Raw genomic sequence first — 12,513 nt, forward strand, 5'->3', positions numbered from 1 at the left:
ATTAGTTAATTATCTGACATGCAGAAAGTTAAAAAAGTATGAAAATTGAACGGTCAACCATAATTAATACTGTGCAGTGAGTACAACTGGAAGGGAAAAAACAGTCTCTTAGATCAGGCTTAGTTAGATACTCCATGTTCTAAAATATTTCGTTGAAACACCAAACTTTGTCCATGGCAAATGGCTCTCCAGGTCCCACAGCAATTTTAGTGCTTGTTATCTTGTCTGCCAATTGCATTGAAGAGCCTTTCTCTTAGGCCAGGCTGTGGCTCCTTTCATTATTACACAAGCAAGTGCACAGACTGAAGAGGACATGCTGTTTCTAAGCAGAGCCAAAACAACTTCACCTTGGCATTTGAAAGCAGTCAACCAAAATAGTTTTTCTTTTCCAAAAGGCAATAAGAAGCAATGCCAGTGCCTGACAGACTGTTACATGCAGTATGTGCTGTGCACACACTGGTGAGTAAGCTCACACCAAAGCATGCCTGTAGTATGTATATGTATAGACACAGCTGACCAGATCTTGAGGCCCTGCTGCCTGTCTCCAACCATGCCCCCAAGGCTGTTGGTCTTGAGGAGCCTGAGATGTGCACTCACAGATGCCCTTTGTCTTATCTGGATGTCTGGATGTGACTAAGGTCCACTACAAGAACTTATCCCTGTAGACAGCCATGGTCTGCATCAGTCACTGCCATTGTACCCCAAACATAAAACAGCCTAAGTCTGTGAGACAGGGTGACTTCTTTATTCTTCTGAAACAAATGCTAGAGTAAAGCTCGCAGAAGTATATGATTATTATATCCTTCCTAGTAGAGGAGAACAAAAAAGCCCCTATGTATCTATCACTGCAAGAGAATCAGAGCTGTTTGTTCAAGGGGAGTTGAAGCACTTTAACATCATTTAGGTTTTCTGACATGAAACGCAGAATTGCCCCTCATCTTGCCTCATTCACAGAAACAATGCATGCAAACAGAATGCCTGGTGGCTGGTTCAGACTTATGACCTTACCAGCAGCCAACCCTCAGACCTCACAGCCTCTCCAGTCACTGGCTTCTACCACTTGGTCCCTCAAGTAGCGAAATCTTAGATGTTCTGTTCTCTCCAGTATCTTAGATTTATGGCCACTTGTCCCTTGGCTCCCACACTTTAGCCTAGCTGTCGGCTAGCCTGTCTTGATATTTACAGTGATTACACACTGATGTACATACCCAGGTAATATGCTCTCCAGTCTCTCAATTGCTGGCACCCTAAGCCCTCAGCTCTTGTCATCTGTGTTCCAACTACAGCTGCTGGCAGGTAGACCCCCATGCATACACACACACACATACACACAGAGAAAGCCCTGCACCCAGGAAAAGTTAGAAAAGGAGTTCAATATGAAGACAGGACAGACTGTGCTGATCAGGCACAGGGTATTGTCATCTGTGACCAGCCCCTGTTTACATGTAACCAGCCCCTTTATCCCCTTATCCCTCTCTTTTATCACTTATTCTTCCCCTAAACACCTTGATCCCCTTTTCCACATTTGGTTCTTTCCCTAAAGATTCCATACTAAACCTTTGTACAATCTCAAGATATTCTTCACTGCATTCCATGAGGAGTCCTATACATCCAGGCTGTATCCATCCTCAGTCTGCAAGGTTCTCCAGAAAGGCTCTCCAATTGACTTGTGGTGCTGGGTCTCACTCCCAGTCCATGGAGCTAACACTCTCCTGGGATGACCTGGGAGGGGCTGGATTGGGGATTTATTCCTCTGACTGGTTTGCTAGTGTTCTCCCAGCTGCATCTTCCCCTGGGCTCCTCAGTGTGTACTGAGGTGAGCCTTTAACCAGCTAACCCAACAGAGTGTTCACCAGCTTTAGATATTGCATGATGCTGCTGCTAGTACTTTAGTTCCAGTACTTTACTCCTGTAGTTTCAAAAGACTTTTATGCTTAATGCATATGTAAATGCTTTCTTTAGAAAATGGTTTATAGATCTTATGGAGTATTTCAGACTGTTGATGGGCTTTTAAGCTGCAAACACAAGTTTTGTCTTGGGTTCTGAGCAGTTTATCCGTTTGATTAGACAGCCGTGAACATGAAGTTTGGGTTCTTTTCATTGCAAACTTAAGAGGGAAAATGAACAGGGAGCATCAGCTCTCCACAGCAAGAGCTTCCACAATTCAGTGGAGTAAGGTTTTACAGGTATTTAGGTCAGAAATAGTGCCAGAGCCTGCCAAATATCTGCTCAAAATATTTTATATGAATTAAACTGTTTCACAAGAAACCAGTGACTTCACTTGTCTTCACTTCTTAGTTTGGTAGAGTGATGGATATCTATGAGATTATTCTGCTTTTTGGTTTTCTGGGGTTGTTTTTGAGCATGAGGAAAAGATGGTTGCACAGACTGCTCTCTTAAAAAATCTTTTAAATGAGATACCTATAGACAGGTTCCTTCACCATATTATACTTTCTATCACCTACAGTAAATACCAGCTCCTTTACATTCTTCAGCTACACTCAAGATGCTGTGCAGTGGTTTTAGATGAACAGGTAACAAGACAGACATAAAGCTTTAGTGAATATTAAGCAAATGCTGTGGGAAGTCTTATTACACAGTGAAGGCATATTGAAATCTGCTGTTTAGGCAGGCAGAATCTTGGAACAAATCAGTGTACTGAGGCTGGCCTAAAGCCATGCAGGCTTCAAGCACGTGTAAATAGATAAACCTGAGTCCTCCCAAGGGAAAATTATTTTGCATGCCTGCTGGCACACACTTTTTGCTCAAAAGCTGTCTCTCAAGCCAGGTGAGTTTTCAGATCATGTAGCCACTCACTTTCAGGGACTTTACATAGACATACACACCATTGCATTGAATAACCACCCTGTAAATCTCAGAACCTGAGGTGAGGTTGTTCAAAGCCTGTGTGTCTTATTCCACACCTGACTATTCAGGGGCAGAGCCAACAGTCCTCAAAGTCCAAGCGCTCGTGGTTAACTGAGATTTTCTGCTTAGATTTTTCTGCCTTTTTCCTTCTCAAGAAGGACTCAGTGGGAAGCTCCTCAAGTGTTACGTGTTCCAACCTCTGCCCTAGCATTTGCAAAACAAAAATTAATGGATAATTTCTCAGCATGGCTCACCAATTATTTAATACAGTGATAGTAATTTTTCTCTGTATCATTCAAACCACAATAATGCAATACAATGAGCAGATGACTTTATTTTTCAGCATTGCCTGTTTGTAGTTCTGTTTACCCATGGCTGTGAACCTCACACTTTGGATACTAGTTCTCCTATACTGTCACTGTCCTCTGATGCTTCTGGTGTGTCCTTCTGCTGAAATGCTTCCCTGAATGGCAAAATAAAATCTGCTTGTCCAAGGGACAGGCTAGGAAATGTGGCATCAATATACTTTTGAAAGGTTTGTCTTGTTGCTTGTATTTCATTTTCCAGGATGTCCTTCCATTCTGTCACCTTTTCTAGTTCTTGTGTGAGAGTCTTTATCTGTTCTTCTGCTGCTTTCAGCGTAACTGTAACATTTTCCAGCTCACCAGCCTGTAAAGTCTCTGCTTTTTCAGGCTGTTTTTCAGTTTCAGTCTCACTCTCTTTTTGTATGATACTCCGGACAATATGAATCTCACGATCTTTTTCTTTTTTTAATTGCTCTATACTCTTATGATATTGTTCCTCAGCTAATCTAATTTCTTCTTTAAGTTGTTCTGAGCACATTCTGTTTAAAAAAGAAAATGACAAAAAGATTTGTTGGGAACACATGTTACTAAAGATTATTGAAAAAAACTATTTAAGTCTATTTAGGTTGTTGTAAAAACTCTCTTATTCAACTATAAATAAATGCGAAATCAGAACTTGATACAGGACATCTGAAATAAAATAATCTACTGATGATGCAGAGAAAGGAAGCTGCAGAAGATTCTATTTCTGTGTGTGTTACAACTAGCAATAATTTCATGATGAAATGAAAAATATAAAGGATCAGTATTTCACTCTTCATTCAGGTCTCTGAGTGAGACACTTGAATTCTTTCTTTAAGAGAATTAAGTACACACTGATTTTCAAATAGACTTTGACAATTCTGCCCCCAGGTTAAAATGCTGCCTTGAAGTCAAATCTAACAACTGATTTCTAGACTACAGACTCATCCATAATTTTGTTTAAAGGTTACTGAGAACATATTTGTGCCAGCATGTCAGTAATAAATACAATTTATATTATGTAGTCAAAACATTATGGGTGCTATTCACCACAGCTGGCTCAGGGATACAGAAAAAATGGTGCATCAGGCATCCATAAAGGTTACTGAGCCAAATACTTTGATGTAGAGAAAACAATTTCTGCCCTCTGTTCGTGCTCCCTCCACTTTGCTGGAGATATTTTAGCAGAACTCTGCTAACATGAGAAGTTAAAGAGACCAGTTAAGTTTATGTGGAATGTCATTTATCTTTGGCAGAAGGGGCATGTTTTAATAGTGGAAACAAAGGTATTAAATAATGGATCAAAACTTAAGTATGACTGTTCAGAAAATGAAAAATATCTTACAAAGGAACACACCTGAACTGATCTTTTCATTGTGATAGTGATATTTTGTTGTCTATGTTGTCAAAAAATTAAATGTATTCTACTCTCAAGGGAGAGGGGTGTGCTATTATTTTTACATCAAAGCTATTTAATTCACAATGTTTAATCTATACAGGTAGAATCTCCTGTGCCCTGCAGATCTCAGTTTTGCACAGATGTCATCAATGGCACAATAGGCCCTGAGATCTTTACTTCTGATGACTCTAAATCAGCTACAAAACTCAAAATGTTTGGATCCTTGGCTGGCTTTGTGATACTTGCTTTTTGAAACAAAATATGCTTCATTTTTATTTGGTGCATCAGTGAGAGAGGGTGAGTCTGCAATTCTTGCTGGTCACTTGTCATTTCCAAATATGTTGTTTTCTGAAGGGTGTATTGATCTTTTCCTAGAAGACCTGCATCTGAGCAATGCTGATGCAATTCCAATCATTTAGAACAGCATTTTTGCCACCCAAGTCAGAGGAAACACTAAGAGCACCTGCGCAGAGTGGCTGCTTCCTGAAAGGCTGCCTCCCTCTCCTGTTTTCTGGCTTTGGCCACAGCTCGTGTCTTGTCCTGGGCACACTCTATGAGGATTCTCTGAAGTCTGTGAGCCATGCGTTGCTCTGCAGCTTCTGCCTCTCTCTTCTGCTGTTCTTCCATGTACCGCTGCATCTCTGCCTTTGCCTTCATCACCTCTTCCTTAAGCAAAGTTAAAAGTAGATGTAAGTAGTGACAACAGCTTTTTGCTCAGTTGTCTTTAAACAATCCCCAGCAACGCCCAGCAGAACAGACTTCAGAAACATATTATGGGGCAATTACAGTGACTTATTGTAACATCATTCCACATCTACATCACCCATGTTTTCTACATAAGGCAGATAAAAGTTCCCTGATGTATTTTCTTCACAGACTCACATGCCTACAGGAAGCCTGACTAAAATCGTTTGACCATGAATGGTGGTGGCCATATCAGTACTGCTGCAAAAAAAGCCATTCCCGAGGCTATCAGCTAAAAGCAATTGTCTTTGACCTTCCCTACAGGTAAAAACCCCACTTCAGTCACTCAGTGATATGCTTTGTTAGCTGCCACTATCTCTTTGCTTAGACAGGAGTTGAGTAAATTTTCTGCCATTGTCTCTGCAAGCTAACTGCTAGTGAGCATTTAGCTCACTGTTAACATACCTCTTAAAATGAACTACAAGAAACAAACCCCACCAAATCTCAAACGTCTCACAATTACTTTAGTGATACCTGCCTCTTCTTGTGTTTCAGCTGTAGTATTCTGTATCTGCTCCCTTGTCCTCAGTCACTGGAGCCCATGTTGCCAGGACAATGTTACATGTTCAAATCCTGAGCACTCAGATCTATGAAGATCTGTAGTAGACTGTAATAATAGTCTAACACAAATAGTCTAAAAAGATGTATAATAGCAAGTAACTGAATGGTTAATCACAAGGAACTAAGCTTCTGGCAACTATTGTTGCCAGATGCTTTGACAGCAAAAGACAGAGCTCCCTTGGAAAACAACTCCATAAAATGGAATGAACTCTAACAGAAACTTAAGACCACTGTAAACCTCCCTGCTTTTCCTCTTAAGATGCCAAGCACATTGCTTTGACTGCCTGCAGTATAAACTGATAGCTATTTAGAAACTTGTACAAAATAAAATTCCAAAGCAAAACACTCCAGCAATTCTCTGTGCGCCTTTCATCTGCCGGTGGGAGGCTGCAAGACTAAGGATGACAAGCGTTAGACTGACTGCGTAATGCCTGACTGAGGAGCACTTGGATGCTCTAGCAGCAAAAAGCCCTGTGAAGCAGCGCAGAAAGTCGGAAGGCTAAGATCCAGAAGGCAGTTGCCTACCTTTCTCTGTATATCTCTGAGCCTTTTCTCAGATATCCAAAAAGCCATATGAAACATGTGCTAAACATATATAAAAATTCAAGGCTACAGTTAGCGTGCTTCATTTAGGAGTATACATATGCTGGCAGTTTTTCTTCCCCTCCACTCCATTCAGTAGGCTCAGCAAATCAATTAAACACCTTTGTAGCTTTGATGGACATGAAACTTGAGGACAGATTTGAAGTTAAGCCCATATTTAACTGCCTCTAAGAAACGTACCAGATCAGCTCAGGGGCTGGCTGAATCAAGGCCTGACAAGGAATTTTCAACAAAGTTCACAATCTTCATTCAATTAAAAAAAAAAAAAGAGTGAAACGTGCTGAAATTTAATTCAAAATCCAGTTAACTCAAGCTCACATCTCATCTAGCACAAAGGCAGTCATCTGTCAGTCCAAGTACTTCTCCTGACACTGGAGTTCAAATCTCAGATGAATGGAGTTTCTGGTTATAGCAAACATTTAAAAAGATACGTATTTATTTTACACAGAATGACATTCTTGATTGTCAAACACATGCTTCTGTCTTGCTGGCTATTTCCATGGTAATAAAAACAAACTGGTTCATACCTTCAATTTCTTTTCAAAGTTTTTTTGAAGGTCGTGTACAAATGCACTGTGTTTAGCGGCTGCCTCGTTGAGGGCTTTTTCCACTGCATCTTCCTTGAGTGTTTCAGCCTTTAAAACAAGTTATTATTTAAGTATAACTGCTGACATTCTATTAACTTCCTATTAAGAAGAAGCAGAGGTTACATAAACAATAGTTCTCTATTTGCTATTTAAGAAATCAGAGCAAGTTAAATTCAAAACCAGGTAGCAAAATCCATTGTAGCCCATTTGGCAATTTTATTGCAGTGATTCCTGTTCAAATGTGTCCTCACAACAGCACTGAGCTGACACAGCTGTAAGCACGATAAATATATCTAACATACATGTTAATCTTACATAGCACTGTGGGGAACAGCTTTAACAACCGGTAACTTCTGTGTGCTTTAGAGGCCATTTTCAGACCAGATGTAAAATCTGTTACTAATTCAAAGTATGCTTTGTTGTGATCAGAAAAGAGAGAATTATGTGCACACAGAAATCTGTGAACAAAGGAGGAGCTGAAACTAATGACAGCTCTAAAGCAGTGACCCCAAAGTTCTTTATTAACTGTCTTTATACCGTAGCAATTATTCCAAAGTATAATCGTTATTAAAATGGTGGGAGAATAATTTAATTTACCTGGGACCAAATTTCAGCTTTCATTTTTTCAATGCACTCTTGTACCTCTGCCTCCTTCTTTTCATGTTTTTCTTGTTCAACATGTGCTCCAATCTCTGCACAGTCAACACAAGCTGATCATGCACAGCAGACAACCACAGTGCAGAACTCCATGCCTCTCTCCCCACCCCTTTGCTTGGCTCCACACCTGAATTAAAAGTCAAAAGGCTAAAAAACATGCACCCTCATCTCACATGAGGGTGAAACCACAATTATTATTGCTTGTGCAGTTCTGTAAATGTAATAGGAAGGTGCTGAACCCAACTCTCTCCTCCTAGACAAGGCTACAGGACAGGAGAGCATTGCAGATGTCCCTCCTGACTCCTCGTCCTGATGGCCATCTGCACAGCACAAGCTGGTCAGTCCTCAGCTTTCTTGGGAGTGATTCACCTATTTCTCTGTGATTGAATATTGCAACAGCTTGGGGGATAGCTTTGCTTCCTTTAGATGCCATAGTTGAGTTGGTGCCTTCTCAGGCTCCCTGTGTCCTCAGTCCTCCAAGGCTTTCAGAGAGGTCTATTGCCTGAGATGCCCTCAGATTCCTTTATGCTATTCTTGGGGCACACAGTAAATACCCTCAGGAAAATACAGAATATTCCAGGTTTTTGGAACAGACCAGGCACATACAAAGGAATGCTTCTGTCCCTACGGTTGCTGCATCTGGCTAGGGTCCAAGCAGCCCCAGCACTGCAGACACAGCTGATCCCTCCTAGAAAGGTGGGGCAAAGCACCATGGTGGTGAGCCACATTGCTTCACAGGGCCAACACCAGGGATGCTCCCCTTAGCAACATGAATGGAGTCTAAGTGAAGTGGAAGGGAAGTGGATAAAGATGCCTTTCTGCAATTCAAACACCTCATCCCCCCCAACAGTGGGATTTCAGAGCCTCCATCTTTCCTACTCAGTGCCAAGCCTGGGCATTGCTTTGGATCCCATTCTCTGTACTTGACAGGGCCAAAGAGTCACATTTTCACATTTTTCTGGGTCATTATAAAGGAAAATTAAGAAGGAGTAGAGTCACAGGAGATCCAGCTTTCACACAGCCAGTGGAGGATTAAATTTCCCTCCCTCTTTCACTCCAGTCTTCCTCCCCACTCCACATGGGTGGGCAGAATCCTCCCACAGAGCTCACATGAAGTACATGGAAGGCAGCAGCAAGATGGGACAAAGGGGTCTACTGATGCAAATCAACAAAACAGAAGTCCAGCAGTGCAGAAAGCCTAGCAACAAGCATGTTGTGCTCTGATTGCACAGCTTTCCCCCAGTCCATTATATTAAGCAGTAAAAAGAAAATCATTTAAAGAGACTCTATGGCCTTCTCGATGTGTTTCACATTGCGTGTGTGTACACAGGGCTGAAGCTTCATGTTCTGAGCACATGCGGGGCACTCATCCCGCTGCCCAGGCTCCCATTACACTGATAACCTCTTTATATCGTTTGAAATAGAAACCAAGCACATTGCTCTTCACAACGCACATTAATTAAAAGGCACAAGATGATTTCTACATAACTTTACTGATCAGAAACCTCTCTGACAATTAGGCATAGCATATAAAGATACTTCAGATTCTTGCTAGATCCTCAAAAGTATGAATGCTACCACAATTTCCTTTATTATTGAGGTTATGATTGTGACATGCCAACAAAAACATCAAACCTCAAGAGAATCTAGAGCCTCAATCTAAGGTCAGCAGCTGAATCAGGTATAAGAAGGTAGGATTCAGGATAAAATATCTCAACTGTGTCCTGTGCTGTGCTGCAGTCAAGGATAAGGTAATGACCTTTGCATATGTTAAGTCAAATGTAGTTCTTTCCAAACTACTTGAGGCTTAAAAAACATTTGCTAACGGTCTTAGAGCTGATTCTCTTTTGGACTCCACTATGCCCAAGTCTGAACAGCGTCATGCACCACAGGACAAATGACCCTGAATATACTAGACTTATTAAGATTCAGAAGGTAAGCACAGCTCATTGTTACGGAGACATGAACACCTTAATGACTGTCAAGAACAGATGGATACAACAGCTCTTGGAGTTTTCCTAAATCTCAGATTGCAAGGAACAGATTTCAGCAGCAGACTCACCCAGTATATCATGATGAGTGTAATACCGTGTTATGAAAGGCTTATACTCCCGAATCCGACCAAAAGTAGTGTTGGAAGGTGGCGGTGGTACTATTTTTGAACATGTAGCACAACACACGAAGGAGTGCAGATCAGGATTTCTAATCATTGTGGCGTTCTGTTTTCCTGTAATACAGTTGCTACAATGTCAGAACTCTATTCCTGATACATCTCTTGCTTGCAGGCAAAACACTTAACTGTTGCTACAGAAAACATGCAAGCTGGTGAAGAAATTAAAATTACTTTTTACCGAGTTGGCTGAAACGTTTGCCTTCCGGTTAGGATTCATTCACACATGCTGACAGCTCAGTAACATGCTGCAGGCAGATGATGAGGGAGGGTTTCGTGAAGTAACCTCTTCCAGCCTGAATGCAGCTAGCTCCCTGCAGAGCAATGGTTACCAGGCAGGGCTGGCTTTGCTCACAAAGAACTAAGTTTCCCGGTAAGAGTTGAGCAGTGTCACAGCAGGCTTTGCCTTTTCAGTGTCTTTTTTATATTTGTTTCACTGTTGCTGAATGCCAACAATTCCTATTCAAACCATGTAAGCTAAGATTTTAGGAGCAGCATAATAGCTGGTGCTTCAGGTATTTGAATCAATAGAATCCTGTTGCTGTTCTTGGTAAAGATGAGAAAGCCAGCACATACAGTAAAGAATTAGCAAAATCCTGGCAGAGCCTGTGGGTGGGAAATCATTTTGACTCTCAGTTCCTGTCAAGCCACCTGTTATCCACTGTCGATAATTCTTACTATATTGAAGATGAAATTGAGAAAAGCTAAACAAAAGAAATTGTATTGGCGCTGTCTCCAGGTGTATAAGGAGTTGTGCTTTCAGAGCTGAGCCAACAAATTTTGCTACCAATGGAGCTCTGTTTGGGTGGGTGTTTTCCCCTTTAATCCAATACACATAGTTTTTACGATATAAATCAGTTACTTACAACAGCAAATGCCAGTATTGATACTATAACACACATTAATTAATTATGTTCTTCTCTGTGTTTGCACTGCTTTATCTCCTTTTTTATATGTAATTTTTGTAGCATTGAGTTACCTGTGAAGCACCTGCCACAAAAAACAGAGAATCTCCTCAATAATAGGGACAAATTTAAATACTGTTCCTTCAGCCTGTTCTAAATTAACCTGGTTAACAGGACTTGACTCCAGCCAGTAGCAACAAGGCCCCATCTTAGACAGCTTTTCTATGAAGTGCCATTGGCACACACATTGCCTCGACCCTGCCCAGGTCAGTCCCGGCCTTTATCTTTTACAATCCCCGACTTCCTTTTCCTCAGATCCTTCCAGATCCGTATTCTCTTCACAATTCAAAATTTTGAGAGCCATTACTCCCAAATATGTGAAAATAAAGGACTGGGTTTTCTCACTTCGAATCATCTGCAGGTATAAGGATCAAAGTGTGTATTTTAAAAGCCTGCAGAAAACCAGGTTAACATGCTTACTGCAGCACTGGGTTTGGAGTTGTTTTAGTTCATGCAAACACACCAGACTTCTGCATTTTAATGAAATGAAAAGAACTAAAATGCTGTGTGACCCTTTTGAAAAAAACAGATGGATTCTAGATATCCATCACATTCTATCAAACAAAACATATTCCACAGGATACGCACAGCATGTGCTATTTCTGAATATTTGATCAATTCTATGATTCACTTGGAAATTCCTTCACCAATCAAAAGGCAAGTGGTTTCTTCACCTGCAAGCTTTCAGACTTGCCCAGGACCTTGTTGCTGTGAGGCAGCTAGGCTCACAGAGGGGAATATGTTTTAAAAGGCTTTGTTTCTACAGCTTTTCAAAGGTAGAAGTCAGTTCCCTCCCCAGGCAGGAAGTAACCAAACCAAGGCCCAGCTGAATTTAGGATACAGGTAACTATAAAACAGAGACACAAGGAAAATCACAGGTTCAATGCGAAGGATTTATAGGGAGATAAAGAGAATAGAGCTCTCAAGGCAGTGTCACCTTTCTTATCTTCAGTAACAAAACCATTTGTAACATAACCCAGAGCAATTCCTAGAGTGGCAAACAGATGTCATTGCATGTTCTGTCTTCTTTGGCCTGACAGAAGCCACTTTGGCCAAAACAGGATTAAGAAACAGGTCTCAGCTTCTTGGGAGCCCTTGACAGGGTTATAAATATGAGGTAGCTGAATGGAAAAATACAACCAAGAATGTTAATGAGGGTCCACGGTGGGAAAAGGGCACTTTTCCACAGCATGTGCCCTCCCACCACATGCTCTGGAGTTTGGTTAATGAGATACTATCTAGGACATGTCAGGAACACAGAAGCAGTTGGAGCAGCTCGTAGAAAGCCTTAGTGGCAGAACAGGACAGCACCCACTTGTACAGTGTGCTCACGGGAACCCTCTCTTGTGCTAAGGCAACACCACAGCAGCCAGGCTCACAGCGGCACCAACCAGCCCACTGCCAATGGGCTGCCTCACATTCACACACAAGGCTGACTGGCAAGACTGGAATTGTTCAGGTGGATGCAGTCCTGTCATTGTAAGAACAGTCTTTTCACTGTTGATTTTAGACTTTCCATTCCCTATTTTGAGTTTAGCAGCCTGTAATAAATTAGTGTTATATGATGTACTCTGCAATACAGAGAAACTTAAATTTTTGAAAGCAGCTTGAATAAACTAGTCTTGATGACTAG

The 12,513-nt window shown here is 41.3% G+C and overlaps 1 protein-coding gene across 2 annotated transcripts; it reads right to left on the reverse strand.

Annotated features, from left to right (window-relative positions):
- Positions 1 to 1,610: 1,610 nt before the first annotated feature.
- On the reverse strand, positions 1,611 to 10,080 carry CUNH6orf163 (chromosome unknown C6orf163 homolog). 2 transcript variants are annotated; one of them, XM_057412459.1, is made up of 5 exons: positions 9,808 to 10,080; positions 7,731 to 7,780; positions 7,029 to 7,136; positions 5,057 to 5,259; positions 1,611 to 3,712 (listed from the first exon to the last, which is right to left on the reverse strand). In XM_057412459.1, exons 1-5 carry the CDS (start codon positions 9,953 to 9,955, stop codon positions 3,253 to 3,255), a joined length of 969 nt encoding a protein of 322 aa, XP_057268442.1. In that variant the 5' UTR covers positions 9,956 to 10,080; the 3' UTR covers positions 1,611 to 3,252. The 2 variants fall into 2 exon arrangements, with proteins under 2 accessions (XP_057268442.1, XP_057268441.1); XM_057412458.1 differs by having other exon boundaries at positions 7,686 to 7,780; positions 9,808 to 10,079.
- Positions 10,081 to 12,513: the final 2,433 nt, after the last annotated feature.

Source organism: Pezoporus wallicus, unplaced genomic scaffold (genome assembly GCF_028554395.1).
Source record: "Pezoporus wallicus isolate ANWC-B61680 ecotype Strahan unplaced genomic scaffold, APGP_CSIRO_Pwel_v1 contig_4788, whole genome shotgun sequence".
Lineage (NCBI taxonomy): Eukaryota > Metazoa > Chordata > Aves > Psittaciformes > Psittacidae > Pezoporus > Pezoporus wallicus.